The 24535-nt window shown below is 42.8% G+C and overlaps 1 protein-coding gene across 2 annotated transcripts in view; it reads right to left on the minus strand.

Annotated features, from left to right (window-relative positions):
* The window catches only part of Synpr (synaptoporin), a 292405-nt gene that overhangs the window by 145485 nt on the left and 122385 nt on the right, over positions 1–24535 (minus strand). Inside the window, exon 1 of one of the 2 annotated variants that reach the window (XM_005008287.4) lies at positions 16585–16938. The exons of the other annotated variant lie outside the window; for it this stretch is intronic. Coding sequence (XP_005008344.1) covers positions 16585–16608 — 24 coding nt within the window. The 5' untranslated portion in view covers positions 16609–16938. Of the gene's footprint in view, positions 1–16584; positions 16939–24535 lie in introns of those variants that run through there. 2 annotated transcript variants of the gene reach the window in all.

A 24535-nucleotide genomic window follows, 5' to 3' on the forward strand; every position in this document is an offset into this window, starting at 1 on the left:
TAGAAATCATTTAGCAGGATTAAGAGATTATGGAGTCTGCATTAAAAATTCTAAATCAGTTCAGAGTTTAAGGTCCCCATTTCCAAGCTGGTCCCAGAAGTATTAGGCTGGGTGAATTTGATAAATCACATAAATCCTGCTTAAAATGATAGCGACAGTTATCTTCACAAAGGGATGATTAGATGAAATAAGAAATATAATTTAATGTAAGTTTCCACAGACTGTCTCTTTTGCCCTTATTCCATCCAGTGAGATCTGGAAAGTCCAAAGGGAAGACATAATGTGCATCTTCTTTTTCATAGACGTCAAATTTTGCAAGATGAGACCACACCAGCACCACATGAACACTGAGACAACGATTCAGGTTAAGACACAATTCCATGACAACCTCGCTCAATGGGTGATGAGAGAAAGATGACCTAGTCACCCCTATTCTCAGTCAACTTTTAGAAAGACAGCTCTACTATTAAGTGAAGAATAGCCATAGGTACATGAGTGAGCCTGGTCAGGGCCAGCAGAGACACTACCTAGCTGAATTCAGGCCAAAGTGCTAACCCACAGAATCATGAGGCATATGAACAGTGTGGTTTGGAGCTCTGAAACTTTGCGATGACCTGTTATGCAGCACAGGCTAACTGATACATAAAGGCCAAGGGACAGTATCAAGAAAGAGAACTAGAGGATAGCTAATGGAGGCATTGGTGGATTTTATAAGGTTTTATTAAATGTGACAGTCGCCTTACCCTATATTGAAAGTGAACAAACTTTAGTACCCCAAGTGTCCAAATCTTCAGAAAAAGTATATGCACAGTCAGAATTAGGAGGAGACAAGAAGAAAAGTCATTCAGGGTCTTCAGAGGAGAGAATGATTCATAAAATGTGGGTGGGAAAATAACACTGTTTCAAGGGAACACAGGGAACAGGAGCAAACCAGTAGGAACTGTGCTGTGCTGGAAGCTCTCAGGCTTACCAAAAGCACCAGCCAGACACGGGTGAGGCTTGGAATTAGAAGTGGAGAGTTTTCTCCTTTCCTGGAAACGGAACTTGCAAATAGCCAGTGTGCTGCGTTATGGGTCAGACCATGAGGGGCTGTGTAATTCTTCGGGCACCTTCTTCTCTTCAAGGTAACACCAATGAGAACCTGGCCCCACTGAGACTCCTGATCTTCTACTAAGTGGGAGTTTAATTACTTTCTTAATCTGCAGATTCTTTTCAGCATTTCCTGTTTTTCTAGATAATGAAGTCAGCTTGTTACATGCTGAAGCACTTGAAGATTTCTTCAATCTGATTTTGACCTAATTTATTTTAGCAAATGCAAGAAACATCACCGAAGAGCTCATTAAAATGAACTCTCTGTGCTTTGCTGGGCTACGCTATCTGTGAGCCATAGACGTCCCAGAAATTTTTAGGGGAAAAGCCAAGATGTGCTAAGACCTCAAAACTGAAAAGAGGAACAATAAAACAGACACATTCTCAGTGAAAAGCTAAAGATATGGGAAAGATCAGTAGAAATCTGAATTCAGTTGCTGAAGTAACAAGCTGGAATTGAAAGCTGTGTGAGGGGCTGACCCAGAGCTAATTCTCACCTTGTAGAGGTGACTAGGAGCGCTCTACCCTTGCATCCTCACTGAACTCCCTCCCACCAGGCCCAGGCTGCCAGGGATCGTCTCTCTGGGTGCACCCCGCTGCCCCTCAGCAAGGACTTGTGCTTCCCTGCATTCCCCCAATCTGACAGAAAATTCAGGGCAGCTTCTCCTGGTGCCCTGTCTGACTCTCACTGGGGCAGAGGGCACCAACCAGACCAAGGTGCATCTAAGGGCAAGGAGTGCACAGGGTGGGGTCTGTCAGGGACCCAGGGAACAGGGAACAGTCTGGATGGGCGCTCAGAGCAGCTGCCCTCCCTACAAGCTTTGGGGTGAGGCTGAGTGGAGTAAACTCCACACCACCACCACTTCCCGGCTTCCTTGAACAGTTCCTAGCTACAGCAGTCCTCTGGTTTTCACCCCTAAGAAAAGAGGGGACTATGCCTCACCACACAAGACTGCTGTGAGAACTCAGTGGTTAACTGTAGCTAAAATATTGTGCCCCACAGAAAGAGAGGCCTTGGGAAAGTGGGGAGCTGCTGTTCTGAGCCCTGCCATCCCACTCCTGTATCATTCGCTTATGCCGCTGAGCTAAATCCCCAGCCCCTTAGTATATATATATATATTTTTGGTCTTTTTCCTTTTTATTGGTACCAGGGATCGAACTCATGACTGCCTGCTTACAAGGCAGGCGCTTATGCCGCTGAGCTAAATCCCCAGCCCCTTAGTATATATATATATATTTTTGGTCTTTTTCCTTTTTATTGGTACCAGGGATCGAACTCATGACTGCCTGCTTACAAGGCAGGCGCTTATGACGCTGAGCTAAATCCCCACCCCTCCCACCCCTGTATTCTGACCACTTTCATCACATGGCTTGCTCTTCACTTAGTAAGTCAGCCTGAGCAGTACAGAAACAGCTCCTGTTGAAAGGGTGAATCCTGAATGGTTGTCCTTTATTCATCAACATTTTCTGAGGGCCTATTTAGCCAAACACTATGGGAGTGTCAGAGAGGCAGATGGGTCTTGTTATCTGAGGTCTACTTCCCGATAAACAGCTTAGTGTGAGCAAGATGAAACAGTTGATAGTTGAAATTGACAGCATTTGAACACACATACATCACATATCATTCACAATGATACTCAAGCAGAAAGGCAAAACAAGATGGAAATGCTGACCCATTTTTCTTTCCCTGTTTTTTGGGGTAGGATGGTACTAGGGATTGAATAAAGGACTTCACACCAAGCTACATCCTCAGCCCTTTCTAAATTTTTTAAAATTTTATTTTGAGACAGGGCCCCTACCCAGTAGCGGTAAGCTATTTTTAAACTACGATGCTCTTGCCTCAGCTTCCCAGGGTGCTGGGATTACAGGTACACACACTATGCCTGGCTTTTCTGCTCTTAGTACAACTTACTGTGTGCGGGAGCGTACAACTCAGCTGGGGGATTCAACAGGGCTTCACAGTTGCAACTTTTCCTGGGTGTTCAGCATGTGAGGGACACATGTTTGTTTTAACAGAGGGACTAACGACCAGTGGTTAATCCAACCAGTGTAATGGGTTGTAAAGGAGCACTCATGCTCGTAAATAACATGTGATTTTCTCTTGGTAAGTCCAGATCCTTCTGCTCCTGGAATATCCTATTTCTAGCTCTAACCCATCTTCCCATGGTAGACACTGAGAATAAAGCTCAGTTTGGCTTTGAGAATCTAGAAAATTGTGGCTAGAGAAACGTGCTTTCGCAGGGCTGTGGTGGTGCCTATCAACAATCCCGGCCGTCTGGGGGTCTGAGGCAGGAGGATCTCATGCTCAAGCCCAGCCTGGGCAATTTAGCAACTTAGTGAGACCCAGTCGCAAAGCAAAAGATTTTTAAAAAGGGCTGGGGATGTAGCTCAGTGTAAAGGCCCTTGTTCCACTGCCAGTACTATAAAACAAAACAAATTTTTAAAAAAGGAAATATAAGATGTTCTTGGCACATCCCCATGCAACATGATACACAAGCAGGAAGGCGAAACGAGGGAATGCCAACACATTTTTCTTTACTTGTTTATGATTACAGGGAAATCTTCCCTTCAATCACGCTGTGCTGTTTGTGAGGCAGTTTCTTTGACACTGACAATCTAAAGTCATATGTAAAATGGACCTGTCACTGGATGAGCACCTGCCCTGTCAGGACTTTAGGGCTCCAGCCTTTAAAGTGCATTCGTGCCCTTCCCTGGGTGAGTCCACCAGGGCTGCGGTCCTGAGCAGTGCCCGGTGGTTCCCTGGCTTTCACCTCACTGATCAGGAAGCCAGGGGAGTGCGGCAGCATGCAGAGGGAACAGGAGGGCGACCTGTGATGGTAGTGTGGAATGTCATAACTTCACTGCATGGATAATGCCTAGTGGAGTTTGAACAGTGCAATATGAATTCTAACCTCCATCTAATGAGAGTAGAAAATCAGTTATGCCTTTACAGTCCAGGTGCACTTGGTTTGCTGGAGCCCAGTTGTGTCTGACTGACATAAGAGGTAATATCATAATTAGATAAGCTATTCCATCTCTTCCAGCAATCAACACTAATCTGTCCATGATTATATCATACAACTGCCGGTAGATCAGAGAGACGATGAAGAGATTATTCTATTTTCAAGTTATATGTTGAACACCTAGCTGGTAGAATTCACTGGGGTAGTATTTTAATTCTGACTCAGTGAAAATAAAATTTCAACCTTAAATTTAATTTAGGAAGTATTAAAGGGGAGCTTCTCTGGAGTAAATGCTTTAAAAAATCATTCTAAAACTCAAAGTTGAATTAGGACAATTCTGTAATAGCCTAATAGCCTGGCAAGGTTTTCTAAAATATTTATAAAATTGTCTTGAAATTGACACTATTCCTCATAAATGTCATTTGTCTTTTTACCATTTTATCCTCATAACTACCAATGTTAGGTAATAGTAATAGATTAATCATAAGATAATGTCAACGCACCTCCACAATGCAGAATAGTAACATTGCATAGAGACCTTTATTGTCCTGGAGCCCTCATTTTTCTTTTATAATGGTTTTTTCGGGTCTTGATTCCAAGCTGACTTTGGAGAGAGAAGACTTGAGCCTGAGTCTGCATGTCCTTGCTTCTTGGTGATAAAACTGGACAATTGGAAATGGCCTTTCCAAGCCAGTTTCCCTCACTTAGTGGAAAGCTCAAGTTACAATTAATCTGCTGGTATAGTGGGTTCTTATTATGTCACATGGGTGACACATGACTGTGGCAAGCCCTGGGTGCCAGGAGTTTACCGTGGCCAGAGATTCTTCAGGAAGACAGAGCAGGTAATACCAGTTGGTCAGGAAGCTTTGAACCAACTCAGACTCTTCAGGTAGGGCAACTCTATTGTCAAACAAACCTAGAGAGAAAACTACTGAAACTCACAAAGTTAAAAATAGATAGGTATCTATTTACACTTCCATTTTTTTGTGAGTAGAGTGACCTTGAAAATTTTGCCATTTGTATCAGTTTATTAAAAGACGGGCCTATGTCTTCTGTTAATTTGTGTTTCTTCATAGGTCATCCCACTATCCAACATTTTCCATTTATTTGTCTATTGTCCCCTCCAGTACCCTACCAAGGAAGGTGTATCGCTACTGAACTCACAGTGATTGAGAAAATTCCTGGCACTTGTTGAATGAATATAATCAAAGATCGTTATATTAAACATCACTTCTAGGTAGTCAAAGTCGGTTTCTACTTATAGCAACTAATCCGAGCTTTCATGATTGTCATGATTATAGATAATTTGAGAACTGTAAGTGTAAAATTCCATTCTGTAGCCAGTAATAACAGGTTTGTGATTTACTTAGATACCGTGTGCTCTGAGAGCCTAAAGATATCTGTAACCCCTCAACAATGAGAATTCTTTCCTCACTTTGCAGATGAAAAAGCAGAAGTTCAAAAGTGGAAGTCACTCAAAAGTCACAGGCTCATGGTAAGTGGAAACCTGAATTTGATTCCCAAGTTTGGCTGGACCCAAAGCCCATATTCTCTCATGACAGTTCTTCCCAAAAAGAAACTAATTTGCTATAAATGACTTAACATTTGTCCGATAATGCTATGAAAGTTGTCAGAACAAAATGGCATCACTTTTGTCCAGTTCTAACAAAAAAAGGAATCTTGTGGAGGTGCCCCTGATAACGAGAACTCTTTGCCCAATAGACTCTGCTGGAACTTTATAGAAAAGTCCTCCAGTGAGGACAGCTGCCCAGCAACTGTCTGTTCAACCTCAGATTGGTGCCCCCATTTTGCTCATCTTTGTAGCAAAGATTATAGTTTCAAAATATCCTATATATTCTTTCTCTTTTTATATCTAAAAACCTTCTCCCACCTTCACACATAACCATAGGTTACTAATGGCATGCACACTTCTATTGCAATGCCCTAGGACTGCCCCAGTATCGTTATTCTTTGAAGAACTTCTTCCTGGCTGTTATTTTTTTTTTATTTTTATTTATTTATTTATTTATTTATTTATTTATTTATTTTGTCTTTTTCCTTTTTATCGGTACCAGGGATCGAACTCACGACTGCCTGCTTGCAAGGCAGGTGCTTATGCCGCTGAGCTAAACCCCCAGCCCCTATCCTGGCTGTTATTTAGATTGATCTTGTCTCTATTACATTCTTGTTTTGGTTACATATGTGAGGAGGAATATTCAGGTTCCTCACCATTTTTTCTCTGGTGTTTGAAGCATTATTACATCCACCATGTTTTGGCACTGCTTACCATTCTGGGAAGCTCATTTTAATAAACTCTCCAGGGAATTCTGATATAGTGGACCCTCTTGGAGAAAATAATACCAGAAGTAAGTAAGAGACTCTGAGTGTCTACAGAATCCTTCCTGATAGTGCCAGGCTCTCCTGAAGGGGTGGTTCTAGATCCTATCCGCGAGGATGGCTGAGATCACCCCACTGAAGAACAAAAGGAATCTGGGTGTGTCTAACAAACAGGCTTGGAACCCAGTCTTCACCTGTTTTAGAGCTGAGCTGCTCAAATTTCACTGCTTAGGAAATGGCCTAGAGATAGCTAGATGCAGACTGCGTGGAACAGAGAGGTCCACGCAGGTCTGGGTGGAACAGAGAATCTGTGTCTCTAGTGGGTCCTTAAACAGTGCTTGGAACAGGAGGCCGTTGGCTCTTGCCTTGTGAAAATGCTTGAAGGCTAAGGATTCAGCACGTCCAGTCCCTTGTCCTCACAAACTTCTCTTTTACCTCCAGGAGCCATCACTAAGGTTGTTACTCAGATGGTCACGAAAATGACTCTTTTGGGGCCTCTAATAAGGTCACAAACTGAATGAGGAATTTTTAAAAAATTTTATTTAAAAGGAAAAAAAAGACAAAACAGTGTAAGGGTACAAGTAATACAGGACTACAAAAAAAAAAAAAAAAACCAGTAAGAAGTCACCAGTTAATAGATTACACATTGTCATCCTAGAAATAGTTGCTAAGTCACAGGATCAAAGCATACAAAGCGGACATTCAGACAGTGAGACTGCAAACAGTTGTGTTCAATGATCCAACAAAAACTCCGCAAATGAGGAATGTTTTATACCAACTTTTCACTGGCTAACTGACTGGGAAAGAGCCCAGATTTGGGGTCAAACACAACTAAGTTATAGCTCAGAGTCACCACCTAGGAAATGTGTAACAGGGTCTCATTTTCCTTATACTTAAAGTATTAATGGTGACCCCTCTTGGTGCTGCTGAAAGGCATAGGTTCTAGAGGTGGCACCTACACGGTAACCATGGGAACTCTTAACATTTTGTCCCCTGAGTCACCCTCATTCCAGTATTCCTGGACTTGCTAAAGAAGTTCATGCCTTTCAGATTTCACGGGCTCTAATCCTCTCCTCTTTATTTCCCTCAAAGAGTTGTTACCAAGATTAAATAAATTAATATGCATAAAACACTTGCAGCTCTGCCTGTCATAACTGGTACCCAGGATGTCTTGGCTTTTATATTTAGCACTTACTACAATGATAATTAAATCAGCTTTTGAAGAATTTTAAAAATGACTTCCCCTCATTAGCCTGAAAATCTTTTGAGGCCTAAAACTATGTCAGTTTTAGTTACCACAATGTCCCAAACCTTCACGCAGTGCCTGCCTCAGTTGCTTCTTGAGAAATACAGTAGGTTGCATAAGCAAAAGAGGGGAAAAAAATGAATGCGTGAATAAATAACAAAGCATTCTTGCCTCCGTGAAGAGACCCTCAGGGAGAAAGCATGAGAAACACTGTCTTTGAGTGCAGAGGCGATAGGAGAGGGAGGGAAAATTCCACTAGGGAACTGGTTTGGGGAGTTGGTGAGAGGATGAATTTATAAATCCCACTCAGCGTGAAGAGGTGAACTAAAGGAAGGAACTGGGCAGAGGGCTGCCAGCAGATAATGGTCTTGGCAAGAAGAATCTGAGCTAACTGAATTTTCTTATCAAATGTGTCAGGAGATACTTCTGTAAATAAAACATGAGAAATGAGAATCTTTTGAATTTCCTGCAGCAGGGGCTAATGAGGAACCGGGGGCGGGCAGCTGGAGGCTTTCCCTGAGCAGCTGTCCTCTAGAGAAGAGAATCCTGGGTCCTCAGCTCCCCTGCGAAGCTTCTGGGGTGGGCAGGGAGAGGAGAGAGTTTAAGTCACACATTGTCAGCACAGAAGGGACTGAGGTCTGAGGTCTGGTCAGTCTCCTCCTCCTCCTCCTCTTCCTCCTCTGCTGATTACACAATGCATGGTGGAGTTGTCAGGGGAGAGGGGAGGGATAGAAAGTTCCAAGAGAAAGCAAGGCAAACCCTGGAACACTCTTCTCAATGAGCTGATCCTCATCCTGGGGAGTGATGATCCTTACCCACAGTGCGCTTGGTTTCATTACAGCTGTTCTTCAGTAGTGATACGCTGTCTGCAATTTATAATATGGTACAAATGTGCCCTGGAGATGGAGTGACCTATCAAAGCATTTCCACACTACTTTATACCCATCCCATAATGGCAGTCCTTTTCCTGGGAGACTGGGAAGCAGTACCCTTTTCCACTTGCTGAGGGCACAGCACAAAAACTGATAGTGAAATGGACTCGGACTATAACAGAGAAGGAAGTAGTGATACTGTTGCTTAAGCCGGTGCAGACTCCAGAGGGTCTTCCCGTGTCATTTACCACAGCGCCTGCTCTGAGTTCTGGCTGAGAAATCTATTTTCATTTTACAGATGAAGAGACTGAGGCCCAGAGGCACTAAATGCATCATCAAAGCCACACATCATTTTAAGTCACAGAACCAAGATTTGGACCTCTTTCCTCTCCTCACAAGGCAGGAGACTGCTTTCTGCCTGGGAATTCTGCCAGAGTCACCCTTGGAAGGCCTTCATCTTGGAAAATGTGCCATGATTCTCAGTAGTTAACAGCTCATTAGAAAACATGGACCTGGGCCCAGTTCATCATGTGTCCCCTCCTAAGAAACCCCGCATGGACCCAAATTCAAAAGCAGGTGGCAAACACCATCGCCTTTCACTCTCTGCCCATAGTGCCGGCCATGCCTCCCATCACTATGATCCAGAGGAGCACTGGCTCTGCATTTTGCCCTCTGACCCTCTATTCCTTGACTGCTGAGGACATGCAGGTGTAAGCAGACCACCCAAAGCCCTGCAGCTGGTCAGCGCTGAGGAAGGAATCCGGGCTGACAGGCTGCCAGTGTACAGCTACAACCCAGGTCCAGCCACAGTATGTGGCCTCTGTTGCCCCAATAGCCTCTAAGATATTTACCTTTTTCCTGATACATGTTATAATTTTGCAGAAAAACACTGACATTTTAGGATACATGCATGAATACAAATTTTAATCATTATCAGCTGAAAAAGTTTAGACATACAACCATTCTAAAGTACATCTCTTACTTAGTATGAGACTGATACTTTTTGTAAAGAATCAACAAATGGGTTCATATCAAATTTAAAAGGTGTGAGAGTGAAAAGACAATCTATCAAATGAGAAAAAAATTGCCAGCTGTTCCATGGACAGAGGATGAACACCAAGAATATATAAAGACCTCTCCCAAGACTCAGTCACAAAATGAGCAACTAAAATCAGTAGACACTTCTCAGACTACTGATAAGCACATGAAAGAAGGCTCATCATAGTTGGCCATCAGAGAAAGGGAAATTACAACTACATTAAGATACCATTTTAACCCCGAAAGAATACCTATCATCAAAAAAAAAAAAAAAAAAAAAGTTGGTGAGGATGTGGGGGAAAAGGAATCCTACTACTGTGTTGGTGGGAATGTAAACTAGTACAACCCCTATGTAGATCAGCATGGAGAAACAGAAATTCCATTTGACCCAGCTATCCACTTTCTATGTATCTTCCCAAAATAATTAAAATCATCCTATTACAGGGATATGTGCACACCCCTGTTTTTAACAACACAATTTATAATAGCTAAATCTTGCAAACAGCATAAATGTCCATTAGCAGATGAATGGAAAATGTGGTATTTATACACAATGGAGTACTATGCTGCCATAAAGAAAGATAAATAAGGCATTTTTAGGTAAACGAAATGCAACTTGAGAACATAATGTTTAGTGATATAAGTTAGATGCACAAGCTCAAATATCACACAGTTTTGATTATATGAGAGGCACTACATATCTCCGTGGATATATATTTATATATATATGTGTATAAAAATATATTTGCATGTATATATAATTCAAAGAGCAAAATAGAAAAGCAATAAATAAGAAGTAGGGAAAAGTACAATACTTTCACAAATTACACATTTAACTACTTTAAAAATATTTCTAAAACTTTATCTTAGTTCATTGAAAACAAAGTTTATGCTATTACCTGTTTCTTTTCTTTTCTTTCCTTTGGTACTGGGGATCAAACTCACAATCTTGTGCTCACCAGGCAGGCACTTATAGTGCTGAGCCAAATCCCCGGCCCACTGTTTCATTTTTGTAAGAATCCTTTTTATGTCTTGAACTGAATAACTACTTTGAAGATAACAATATGTAGTTTAATAACTATTGCTTTTCTTTTATTATGTGAATATGAAAATAAGTCTTATTTTGCATAAAATAGAAAAATAAAAATGGTGACACTTTTTAGATACTACCTTAACTTGATTTCAGCACACTGAAATACTGCATGGCAGTAGTATTCAAAGGGGTAACAGTAGTAATAACCTACAGATGCCTGGTCTCTGTTAGGCTTGTTCTAACAACAGACTTGGGGAAAATAACTTTAAAATCCTGAGATAAAACGTACAGCATAGGATCCAAATAAAGAAAAATAGAAATACAATGGGAAGATATGCTCCAGGCTGGTAGTAATTACCAAGTTTCTTGCAGCAATTCTCTTCTCAGTGAAGAGGCAATTTGGCAGTGTATGGAGGTAATTTTGGTTGTCGCCATGTGGCGTGGAAGTTGCTACTGACACCTAGTGGGTAGAGGCTGAGCGCGCGGCTAACTCTCCTACAGCAGCAGCAGGGAGAGCAATAGCGTTAAAACAGTGCTGAGACTGAGAAGCCTTCCTTTCCTGCGAGTTTTGTGAGATTCAGGACATTCCTGTTCCCTAGCATCCAGCACTGTCTAGGCATAAAGAGGGCGCCCAGCACAAAGGTGTTTGCTGACTACATGGATAAGGCCATGACTCCCTGCAGAAAGCTAGACAATTCACATAACTGGATTGCAAAAGGGGGCAAAGTCTTGGTTCTTCTAGGCAGTTTCTCAGTCTGCTCTTCCAGCCTACTTTTCCATCCTTGCAAAACTCCTCCCTTTTTCTGTCTGTCAACACTGGGCAGCAGGGAGGCCGGCCCATCGTGCCTGAGGGTGCCCTAGAGTGGCAAATAATGCTTACAAGCCCAAGCGCTGCCCCTGCTTCAGAAACCCCATCCCAGCAGACTGTAATCACTTCAGTAAATAAATGGACTCACTCTGGTTCCTTCACTGATAAGACCAAAAACGCACATTTCCTGAAAACGTTCAGTTATGCCTTTATGAAGACACATTCTGAGTGAGGAGATGGAAACAGGTTTAGGTGAGAAAATGGAAGAGGAAGATGCTTAGTTCTGGAACTGCAGATATTAGATATTAGATCACCAAACCTCCCTGCCTTTCATGGTGCCTGGCGTGTGGCTGGTATCCCTAAATTTCAGTTCAGGCAAAGGATAATCCACAGAAGTCAGCATCCAGACCCTTTCCTCAAGGCTCCTTTTAGTTAAATATTGTTTGGCCTTTACAGTCCAATTTTGTGGGAAGATGGCTTGAATGCCAGAGGTTTTCAACAAATGTATCCATTTGCTTTCTTATGGAGGTCCGAAGCCAGTAAGAATGTGTATCCCCATCATTGGGAAGGGGGTGTCAATCTGGTAACTTAAAGTCTTTACAGTGATAATTCAGACTGCACACACATGTCCTTAGAGCTACATTTGACTAGAGAGAAGACTAAACCTAAAATACTTATCCATTGTTTCCAGAAAGTCTACACTGTGACAAGGTCTGGTTACTTGGGAAGGATTATGGATTCTGTCAGCAGAGATATGGGAGTCACTGTGAAGTGACGGGAGAGACCTCTCTTGCTCAACTCAGCTCTGCCCCTGGAGCACTGTGACCTGGTTTGCATTACCCTGGCTACCCCAGGCCTCCTCAGTGGCCCAGTTGTCCTGTGCTGGAAATTACCTGTCCAGGAACTGTAATGGGATATGTTTAGAGCTGCCCCTTAATACTTAGCCATTAGTACTTTTGGCTAGGCTCTGTGTTTAAAATAATCAATGTAAAATTTTTTTTTTGGTACCAGCAATCGAACTCAGGATCTTGCACTTGCCAGGTGGCACTATGCTGCTGAGCCATATCCTCAGCCCAGTTTCTGTTTTTCTACTCACCCCTTCTCTGTAAACATTTAAAAATTCTCTGGTGACCAGGAGCCTCTGGAAGAGGATTAGGTACAGTACTTCATGCACTGACTTCAAGATCAAAATGCATTCTACATTCTTATACAAGTGTGCAACACCACCACTAGTGCTATTTGCACACTAGCCTATTATCACATCTGATGACAAGTTCAAGACCATCCAACATGCATCAGTCACTTTGTCCATACCTAATCAATTGTTTTAGAGTGTCTCTTGATCAATATGTTTAACTACACACATCCACAGCCAAAGAAATGGCAGAAGAACACATAGGTCAGATGGGATATACCCCCTACTGTGATGTATTTAGGATTCGATTATCTCTCCGCAGAAGGTAACACCTGCTGGCTACAGCCTGAAGAATGGCACACTTTATAAAACGGTGTCTTAAGATTAGTTTTAAAGGACAGTTCATATTTAATGAGTCCTGTGGGTGAGCACAACATATTTTATTAAAGTAGACATTCTCATTTGATAGTCTTCAGCGCATTGAGAACCTTTTTAAATATTCTTAAAAAAGCAAACAGATTTTAATTTCCTTATCATGTGTAGTTCTATTACCACACTTTCTGATTAAAACACCCAATTATAATTTTTTTCAAGAACAAGAAAGAAATAATGCAGAATTAATGAACTGCTGTTCTTGTCTCTGACAAAAATGAGTGTGATTTGGAAATACAGTTTATTGTGAATTGCATTCTGAACTTTTTTTTAGGTCAACTAGGTGTCTACAAGGCAGTACCTCGAAAGCTATCACTTATTAGATATAGCAGATCACATGGAGAAATCAATATTGTGATAACCACTTCAAAATTTGATGGTGCTCCCATTCTGGGTGAGGAGCTTTTTAAGATTCTTTCAGTGTGGGTAAAATATAGCAGGGATATCCTGAACTAAGTTCTATTGTGCAGCAATCGTTCTCTTGCTTAGAATCCTCTCTTCATAATTTCTCATTACTGGAAGAGAAGGAAATGTGGCCTTTTCAGACTCATCCGTGACTGGTGTGCTCTCCATCCAGACTAACAGCTGGCTGGGGGAGAAAATTCAAACATATTCATTGTGCGTTATTTACATTTTTCCTCTGTGAGATGCATCTGGGTTTTATTGGCACAAATGGATTTCGAATGCGAGCTCAGTGCTCAGGTGCAAAGGAATGCATCTGAGGGCTTACAGTTTCTATTTTGCCATGCTTGTAAGCTCCCTCATCGACAGCTGTGCTCGTTTTTTAATTACTTAGGTGGTACAGGTGCTTTGCAATATTCTACCGCAAGTGCCATCTCAGCCCTTTCCAGCCGGCCAAAGCACAGCAAGAAAATCCTGGGGAGGGGATGTGAGTTAAAGGCAGCAAAAATTCTACCAAGTTCTCTGCAAATAAATCGACTCGTTTGGAATTGCTTTTTCTGTTTTGCATCCATGATAAACAAGATGCAATAGGATATTGTATCTCTAAGCTACTTTGGCATCTTTATTTTAACTTTAAATTTAAAAGACTGAAGGACAATTTGAAAAGCTATCTTTGTGCAGCCACTGCTGCCTAGTATCTCTGAGGCCGGCTCACTTTCATTATACCAACATCTTGGGAGCTGCACAAATTGAGTAGAAATAAAATGCACATTCTTCAGTTTTAAGCACATAATTAGCCTGCAGTTACAAAAGCACAGTGTGCAGAGAAGGAGGATGTGGTGTCAGAAGGGGGAAATGCTAATAGAAATATAGTGTATGGATGTAAGTTTCTGCAAGTTCTTCCTACCAAGGAGTTTGTTGCAGGTTCAGATAAAGCCAAACCACACCAAACGGAAGAGAGGAAAAGCCCAATCTGGAGCGGACCTGCCATGGTTCTGGGTCTTGTTCATGATGCCTCAGTGCCTTCACCAAGCTCCACCCCTGTCCTGCCTCCATTTTCTCATCTGTAAAACAGGGCACTGATGCTACCTCCCTCAGACAGGGGCTGCGCTGATGGAGGAGATCAGCCGTGTGAGATGCCCAGCACAGGGCCAGGGGTAGAGTGGGTACTTTTTAAGTGGAAACAGTTATTGCATTCTTCATTTGGTGAAAAAGAATAGGTGATCTCATTACGAATTTGAAAAATAGTTCTTTTATTAGATTCCCCAATGTGCACAGATTTAATTCCTCTGAATAGGTTACATCAGATTTCAGAGTATGGCGTTCTGGACTTTTTCAGAAGTGATACCTTGAAAGCCAGTGCACACTTGCCCTGACACAAACTAAGGGTCTAGAGCTCGTTAAGACACGGGTGTATGGTTGTCCTCTCCATGTCAGTGGGTCCCATCCTGGGGGAGCCCGAACTCTTCCATGAACTCACAGTCTACTTGCTGGTGTTGTCCCTCAAGGGCTTCATTAATTTACAGTATCCAATAGCTTGAGATGATGAGAGCTCCACTTACAGCTAACGGCTTTATATACAACCTGTTACAGCTGCCTGGAAAGGAGGCTGACAGCTGAAGGTGTTACGAAAGGTTGGCAAATCAGGTGTGTGTGCTGGGGGGCAGACGGGAGCTGTTCAACCCTCATGCGTCTGCTTAACCCTGACCGGCAACAGCTCAAGAGTGAAAGTTGTGTTTGTTTTTTCACTTCTCTGCTGAGAAATATTTGGTGCCAGTAGGGATTTATGATACCCAAGGCTGCTATTAGGATCAAACTTATAGGGACCAATAATAAGGCAATAGAAAATTCCTGGTGCAGGGCGGGGGGGGGAGGTTGAAGAATTTACTGACTTGGAGGCTGAGCTAGATTAATCAAAATTCAGTCTGTTTGTCAGAATGAGTACTTTATTCCGGCATGCAAAGGGCACATGAGTTTCAGAACACCCCAAAGGCAGAAGACACACAGGTGGGTACATTCCCAGACACAGGTAACTATTCCCGAGAGCTACCTGAGACTGTTGCAGTATCTGAAAACTGCTACCTGAAAAAAGAATTTATACTTAAGAGCTCTAGGCACGTGTGCAATCCCCAACTTTACTTTGGATATCTCCGAGAAACTGTAAGTCCTTTCCCTGGTGCCTTTAACTTTCACTGTATTCTCTAGTTCATTTCCCCATGAAAAAGGCCATGCAGATTTGTTGCCTGTGTCTCAAAAAGAGAAGATTAAAGCATCAGCCTGTTTCCATTAGCGTAATTAGTTAATCATCTTATCAACTCAGTCTAGGATAATTATATTAACAGACTTTCTACCAGACTTTTGAGTTCACAACGAAGAATTCAGACCATTTTTACATCTCAATGAAAACACAGCAGCGAGCCAGGTAATACATTTAGGAAGCATTACCAAGCAGAGGCGACCAGACTGTCATCTTGCACCAGTTTGAATTTAATAGCATCAACTTTTCTCCTGATAAGCTTCAGCTACAGAAACACCAGAGCCAAGGCTGGGCATTTAACAGATGGTAGTACAAATATATATTGCTAAGAAAGGCCGAGGAGAAGCATCAGCCACTTGGGAACTAGCTTTTCAGGGAACGCCATAGATTGACTTGAAGTATCTGAATACTTTTTGTACAAAAATTCAGTTCTTGTTAAGGTGTGTGTCCCCAGATCGGAGGGAAAACTCATTTCTTTATCTTAGGTGAAACCTTAGGAAATTAGTCCACATCTTTCAACACATCCTACAGTATTTGGTAGCTATTTATGGAGTTTAAGACGTTCTTACTGTGACACTGATGAAGAAACTTAAAATGGTAAGCATTTTGTAGCAAATCAATGTACTTAGGACATTAAATCCTCCCGAGGAAGGCTGAGGTAGAATGACATTTCATTTTTATAAAACCAAATTTAAGTTTACTTAATAGTTTCCTTATTATGTTAAGAGAAAACCAGCATATACTTCAACAGCTAATAAGCATCAGACTATCACATAACACAGCCTCTTGGTTCAAACATATGAGTAAAAGAAAGCAAAGTTAAAAAAGACACATCACTAAAGATATCAAAAATCATATATGGAAAGAAAAGTGTACAGCCCAAATGTACCTATGCACACGCACACACACACACACACACACACCCCACACCCATCCACATAGCCCACTGTAAATCAAGAGATATAAACTTACCGGAGCAAATATCACCATACACATTTACAAAAGAATTGATAATCCAACTTCCCTCTCCTGAAAGAAAATAGAGATTGTCTCATACTAAAAATGAAGCATCTCTGTCCATGGCACCAGCCACTTGTCCCTCTTTTTATGAAGGAAGGAGGAGTGCGAGGAAATCAATGCGAAGGGAAAGTGAGATGTTATACCAATCAGGTAGCAGCGTCTGCCTTATTTGCAGAGAGATGGCAAACCGGTCATATTAGTAGACAGGGACAACCCACAGCCGCGAACAGGAAGCCGATGCTTCCCGCTGGGGCGCTGCTGGCTGCTTTGTGGGGAGGTCCTTCCCACCATGGTGCGCTCCCACTCTGGGCTCCTGGCTCCCCTCGGAAGTGCAGAAGCACTTTGCATAAGCTGACTCCTAGGACTAGAGCCCCTTTCTGTCTCCACCACAGAGCCTGAAAACAAACTGAGAGATGAAAAGAAGCCAGGATTTTGCCTGCTGAGGTTGCAGGGGGAAGCAGTCGGTTTATGAAATCCTTATGAATAGATTTGCATAGATTAGGTAAATGTTGATATGTTTATTACAAAAAAAATTGCCCTTATTTTCATGGAAATGAATGGGTATTAGCATGAACCTCACTTGGGAAACTCTTACATTGTCCATAAATAATCATTAAGGTGATGCTACTGGAGATCAGGATTTTCAGGCTCTGGAGATGGTGGAAGGCACAAATTATAACTTGGGTGTTCATTTATCACACAAGTGTTACTTAAAGCCTTCTGCAAAATCTCAAAATTAGAAAGGTTTCAGAGGTTTCAGTGTGATTTGGATCTCTTTTTTCCCCCTCTGTAAAAAGGAATGGAATTTGTTCTCTCCCAGGGGCTGAAATCAAGGCACCCCGAGGGGATATGATTTGGGGATGCCGGTACCAAATTCCTGGAGGAGCTGCTGACAAGGTGCATGCCCCTCACACTGGCATCCTGAGGATGACATCCCCTGAGGACCACACTGAAACACAGGGAGGAGAGAGGAGGGCAGGGAGGACCCCCTCCCCACTCAGGTTCCTGCTCACACAGGTGCTGGCCCCCGTGTGTCTGCTGTACCTTCTGTGTAGCAAGTGATGGCTTGACTGGAAGGTATCTGTTTGTGGTAGCCAGTTATTAGCCCAGAATTTGTCCTGAGGCTTTGTGTCCCTTTCCCTGTCTTCCTATCTCTGTCTCTCTCTCTCCCCCCCCTCTCTCTCACAGACACACACACACACACACACACACACCCATCATTACCACATGGTCACCATTACCTCTCTCTCTCTCTCTCTCTTTCTTTCTCTCTCTCCTTTTTTCTGTGCACACAGTATTCGAGAGGGAGGAAAGGCAGCACTAAACAAACCAAAAAGAGAAAAGAACAAGAAAGAAAAAACCAATAAGTGGTGAAGAATTAGGCAATCTGGATCTAGTCCTGGTCCTCCATGTTTTAGTCACATGACTTAGAAGACCTGTCTTGGCCTTAGTTTGCCATCTGTAAAGTGGACACAGTTACATCACATGGTGCTGTTGATGGGAAAATATGGACAAGAAATCAAATACAGTCAAGACAAAACACAAATGCAAACCAGGCCCAGGGACCCCTGCATCCTTTCTTCCCTTGTTCCTCATGCACAAGTCTTCAGGGTATTTAAATTCTTGCCTGTACATATTCTGTAACCCCGGTTTACAGGAATCACATTGGCATCACCACGGCCACCTCTGTGGCTCAGTGAAAGTCCCTGTGTTTTGGTGAGAAGTGACTCAGGAGAGGGAATGAAGCCAGGGAGCCCCTCAGCTGGCAAGAAGGCTGCAAAGCACCCGGCATTTCAGTCAGCACTCACCGGGTTTGTGGAATGAATGAGGGAGTGTCCGGTGACGTCCCTGAAGGCCACAGCTTCTGCCAGGTGGTCAGAAAGGAGCAGAGTTAGTGCAGAGTCTTGGAACTTGTCTTTCCAGCCCTATGTCCGTATGGCAGAGCTCTGCCGTGCAGTTCTTCAGCGTGGCCCTAAGTAACTCAGTATCTTTTAATATTAAGAGCTCTGTTTCAACTAAAGAAACAAATCTGTGTCCTGCATAATAATATTACTATGTTCCAGGAATAGTTATGTGATTTTTTAATATTTCACCCAACTTGGGCCTCACCGAACTCCAAAACTTACTATTTCTGTTCCAGCAGACATGAGGACACCGAGGCTCAAGAGTGGGGCCTTCCTGGGAGCCCACGCTCAGCACTAGTGAAGGTGACACTTGGCACTGGTGGGTGCCCCATCCAGTGCTAAGCGCTGTGATCCGGCTGCCACATAAAGGGGATTATGCTTTTATTTCCTCAGTGTATGAGGTAAAATGAATCCACATCTGGACAAACAGGCTGTGTGCGAACTCCTCCGCCTCTGTGTGAATTCAGGCGAGCAGGGTCCGTGCCCAACCTTGCTGGGTTCCATACGGGTGTGGGCCCCGGGAAGAAAGGAGGTTCCTGGCCTAGGCATGAATTTGCTAGTGAGCTGCTCCGTGGCCCTACGTACACTCCTGGATTCCTTTGGGTTTCTGTTTTTCTCAGATTTGAATTAAGTATTTCCTTGAAGGTCACTAGAGGAGATGAGGCTCCCTTTGGGTAGAGGAGGCTGATAGGTACAGTCTCATTTTCTGGTCTTGTATTTTGTTCCAGATTAAACCCTCAGACCTCTAAGTCTTGCCTGTTTCCCCAGTCACTGTCACGCTTCTCAGGACACACTTCCTTCACCTCACTGCTATGGATCACTCTCGGGGTGGAACCCTTACTGAGCCACTAAGCCACAAGCATGTCACTCATCGGAGAGAAATACTGCAGTTACTGTCCTGCAGGCTGAAAGGAAAACCCAAACTCTTTGCTGTGACTTAAAAGCCTTTGTGATCTGACCCCACGACCTTTTCCATTTCATGTAATCCCGACCGTCTCCCTCCATGCTCCCCAGCCACGCTGGCCTCCCTGCCTGCAGCCTCCCTGTCCTTCTGCAGAGCAGCCTCTCCTTAGACCTTTTCCTCTGTCTCGCCCTTTGTCTTTTACAGTTAGCTCTACTCTCTGCTCATCTTAGTCCTCCTTCCCTGCCCACCCAACCCCCAAAATGCCTCCCCATCGCCGGGCCACTCTTCCTTTGGTACCATCCTGTTTTTGGCTGAGTGTGTTACAGTTGGTGTTTTCTTATATATAATTATTAGTATTATTGATACTATTATTTTTCCACTTTGTACTGCCTGATATGCATTTGCTCTTGCTTATGCATTTGTTCATTTATTATCTCCTTTCTCTAAATGGTAACTCTACCAAGGCAGGATCCCATTCAGGATCCTCTTGGTGTTTAGGAAAACCCTTGGCAGATAATAGGTGCTCCCTGGATATCTGTGGATAAATAAATGGTTAAATCAGTGAGACAGTGTGAGAACACGTGAGGCTCCAGATGGCAGAAAAAAAGTGTCAGTTTATTAAAGGAGCTCAGCCTGGGAACAGGGGGCAGATGAAGAAGGACAAGTGTTGTAGGGGTTGGGAGAACAATTAGAATCAAGACACAGAATTTATAGTATTTATGATGGTTACCCAGAGTTTAACACAAGAAAGTGCAGGAAATCTGTCCACAACACTAAAGACCCGGAATATTCAGCCAAGGGCCTGGATCCCACAGCAATGTCCTATATGAGTCAGATGAAAACCTAGAGCCCATGACAATGCCTCCCATGAGTCCAACTGGAGGTCTAGAGCCCACGAGAAGGACTCATGCCAGTCTGTTTTACAGATCTGTGCTGGGAAGGCCCAAAGGTCAGCAGTGGAAGCTAGAAAGTCTATGCCAGCAGATTGAAGGAGCTATGCTAGTAGGCTGAGGGTTCTGTGCTGGAGCCAAAATGTCACACTCAAAACAAGGACCAGGGCTGCCCTGAATAGCACCATAGCCATCCTTAGTGACACAGAGGTCCCAAGCTCCTCCGATGATAAGAACAGTGGAGTACATGCCAGAAAGCCAGCATGACAAGTTTGTCCCGGAGATTAAACAGCAACACATCTTCCCCCTTTGGAGCCAGGAAGCGAAGTTCGATGTATGGACCAGAGTTCCCCCAAAGTGAACCACAGCCACCTCACCAACAAGCTCTCGAGGTCCTCTGATGACAATGGTCAAACTCCCACTCGGGAAGCTAGTCATGATGAGTTCCTCCAGGAGAACCAACAGCTCAAACAGCAACACTTAGAGAAACCCACAATGCCTATGTTCTCCTTCTCCACATCTCTATTTATGCTGGCAACTTTCCTCAGGTGGAACACCTATCCTCAGCAGCATGCTGATTTAATCCAGCTGGCATTAAGTTGACCATCAGTTTTTAATCCATAACAACAGGTGATTCATCTTCATGAGTGAACATATTAACTGTGTTTCCTTTTCACTCAGAACATTCTAGAAGTATTGTTAGGAATCCATGTCTGAGATGATGGAGAGCTCTTTTTGCAAACCATACTAACTAGTGCTTATTAGAAACTTCGTTTCCAACATCTGGCTTACCTGGGCCCATGCAGAGTGACTGCAATTTGGGTATCTGCCCATACATTTGTCATTAGAGAACAAATACTGCTGTCAGACAGCCACTCAGATAGATTGTCTTCCCTTCCATCTTAGTAGGTAGGTTAAACAGCTACTACTCTACAAGACAAAATTTGATCTGACAAAAATGAGGCAATATGCCAGTATTTGATGGTCCTTGCTTGAAAAATGATGTCAGCATTGTTGCTACTGCCTTAAAAATAACATCAACCCATTATTAGACCATTAAAAATAGAAGTCCAAAGTTTCTTAAATTGAGTATTTATAGAGAAGGTTAAGTAGATTAAAATGATCTGTGAGTCTCTGACAACCTCATTAGCAATGCTAATTTCCAATATGGTCAGATCTGTGATTTTGATGTTCCCAATGAACACAGCCCTCAGACAACTTCAAAGGAATTTTTTTTTTGTTTTCTGCTGAGTAGAAAAGCTTGCCCTCCCTATGGTAGACATCCTTTTTGATAAATGCAACAGTTCCTTACCTTTACAGTTCAAGTTTGGAACATCTGGCCTCTCAAAAGGGGTCCTTTCAGGCCTGTTTGCTTGAGGTTGGACAGTGGGAGGCCAAGCTTACAAGCATTTAGCAAGTGCTGAGTGGAAAATTCCAGAAGAGTGAGGATCTCTCCCTTGCAGTGCGGGAATGGAAATATCAAATCTAAGATTGCTCTGGCCATAGTAATAAATGACCAGGAGAGCAAATGTTCTTGAGTTTTGCTCCAAGAACAGTTTCATTTCTTTCAAGCTATAACACTGGGAGCCCTTACATTGAAACCACTGATGGAGCAGCCTTGAAATCTTGAATGGCGGCTTCCTTACTCTGAACACCACTTCTGGCTTGGGTAAAAGGCAATTTTTTTTGGATATGAGCAGGTGTATATAGTCAAGGTAGTCCTTTCTTTGATCCTTTTTTTTTTTTTTTTTTTGTAGAAGAAGAGTGTTTTGCTCCACCTCTGTCTCTTTTATTTTTAAAGATCTAACGTGATAAAATAACATCTATATCTGTTGAGCATTTATGGGATCATTAGCTTCCCTCAGTAGAGTTGTTCTAGGCTGGCTAATGGAATAACACACTGAAGCTGTGTATAGAGGAAACAGTTGTGAAAGCAAGAGAAAAATTAAGAGAAGGGAAATGATTTAGGAAAGACAGGGTATTAGGTAGAAATACAGTGATACCTGAAAAGTATAGGGACAAAATGACAATTACACTAGCAGGTTAATAATGTTCAAGATACCACAAGCGTAAGCCCCGCAGGGCCAGGGGAACGTCTCATTCTGCTCTGTCTGCAGCCCACAGCATAGAGCCCAGCAGGCAGCAGCTAACCAGCGACTAGAGGCTGAGGAGCCATAGACAGAGCTTTGGAGGCAGGACCTGCATGCCTAAACACACTGCCCTTTAGGCAGACATGCTGCTGGCCAGCTTCTGCTTGGCCCTCCCGGGCCACTTTCTCAGACCCTGTGTTTCCCAGAAGACTGGCCTATCGGGATCTCACCAAAGAGATCCATTCTCTGAGCATCCTGGAGGTATAGGCAAGAGAGTAGAGGCTGAGAAGGAACTGCAGTGCATTCATGAATCCCCTTGGTCCTTCCTGTTGGGCCACTAAGTTGACTGTGCTCCTCTATGAAGGCCACAGGTGCTGTGGAGCGGCCTTCTCGTACATCCCTCCCTTCCTTTTCTCTCTTCCTTCTCTCCTTCCTTCTTTCCCTTGCTCCCCCCTCTATCCTTCTCTCATTCCTTTGTTCCTCCCCTTCCTCTTCTCTCTATCCTTCTTCCTCTCTGCCTGACTGTTCAGACCTTGGATAATACCAGCTCTTATCCTCAAGAAGCTGACCATGCACCATCTTTTCTTGCTTTACTTAAACCTTCCTCATCTCTTTTAAATTCATCTTTTTTTTAAACACCCCCTCCATCACTCAGTCTTATTGCACCAGCTATTGGTTACCTGTGACCTGTATAATATGAACAGGTGGATTTGATATTCTCCTGTTCTGCACCTGACTACTTATGTGGTCTTGCCACCTGCCCTCACCTGTAAAATCAGGTCCTTGAAAATTAATGGATCCAAAGTGCTAAGTGCACATCAAGCATTTCATTTCACAGTGACCACTGTGAAACTTTCCCAGCTTCTGTTGGTTTTATGAAGCACAGGCTCTCTCATTTCTCCTCTAGAGCCAATTATCATGTTTTGGGACAGGAAAGGAAAGCCGATGCTCTGTTTAGAAAGATTTAACAGATTTTTCCCACTTGAATATCAAGGAGTATACAAACATCAAAGCATATGGCTTAAGGCAAATATTTGTTGAAAATGGCTTTGAATATTGACCTTTTAAAGTATTTATAGTCAATACTACCCAGCTTAGAGGACAGGTCCACAATTAGTTGCTTCTTTCTGATACTTGGAGGGGACAATTTGTGAATATTCAGATGTCCATGCAAGGGACCTGGATCTCAGCAATAATTCCAGATTCCTTAGATGCTGATTAACCCTACGGGTTTATTCCTACTGGAATTAAATATTTCAGGCCAATAGAGAGGCTGAGTCCCTATAGATTCTCCTTCAATATTCCTAAAAGACTTTTATAGAGAGATAGGACCATATGTTCTACATATTTCAGCTAAAACCCACACGGAGGTTCATCTTTCCTGCAGGAACAATTTGCAAACTTCGTTGCTCTTCTAAAGTGAAAGGACAACCGTTCATTAGCTTAAAACTCTCAGTTCTATTTATATGCCAAGCACATGCTGAATTCTGTGGTTACCATGCTGAAAATGATAATAAACACAGTCCTTTTGAATAAGAATTTAGAATCTTTTTGAGTTATCTGCACAAGCCAGGAGCCTACTAGAGCTTAAATGTAAATAATGCTCAATACAAATGTGTCCAGCGACCGAGTACACAATGCTGAATTACTATGATATGTTTCCTAATTACAATAGTAAATGTGAAAGCACGTCAGTGAAGTTCTCAAGTGTGTGGGATGTAATAAATGGCACATTCAAATGATCGGATCATCTCAGCTTTTGATATAAGTATAATGTTCATGTCGTAGTTTTTAAGTCAAATATCAAAAGTGCCACGAAGATGCCCCTTGGCACACAATGGCAGGCAGGCAGGCAGGCAAACTGGGGTTCTGTCTCTGCTGCAACCAGCCCACTCCACTGCTATCTGTTCTACACCCTAGTTTCTAGTCACCACTGCTTTGAATTCAAAAGTTTTATACCTCAGATGAAAGACTGTGGTGAACCATGGGGCTAGGGAAGAAATTTGCAATTGTCATTAGCTGTTATGGGTTTTTCTGATATCAGTAATGATGCTAATATTTATTCCTGGGTATTGCCCTAACCACTATTGTTGCAATTTTTTATTTGATTGGAAT

Source organism: Cavia porcellus, unplaced genomic scaffold (assembly GCF_034190915.1).
Source record: "Cavia porcellus strain 051 isolate PalLab524CR breed Dunkin Hartley unplaced genomic scaffold, mCavPor4.1 scaffold_10, whole genome shotgun sequence".
In the NCBI taxonomy this organism is placed as follows: Eukaryota; Metazoa; Chordata; class Mammalia; order Rodentia; family Caviidae; genus Cavia; species Cavia porcellus.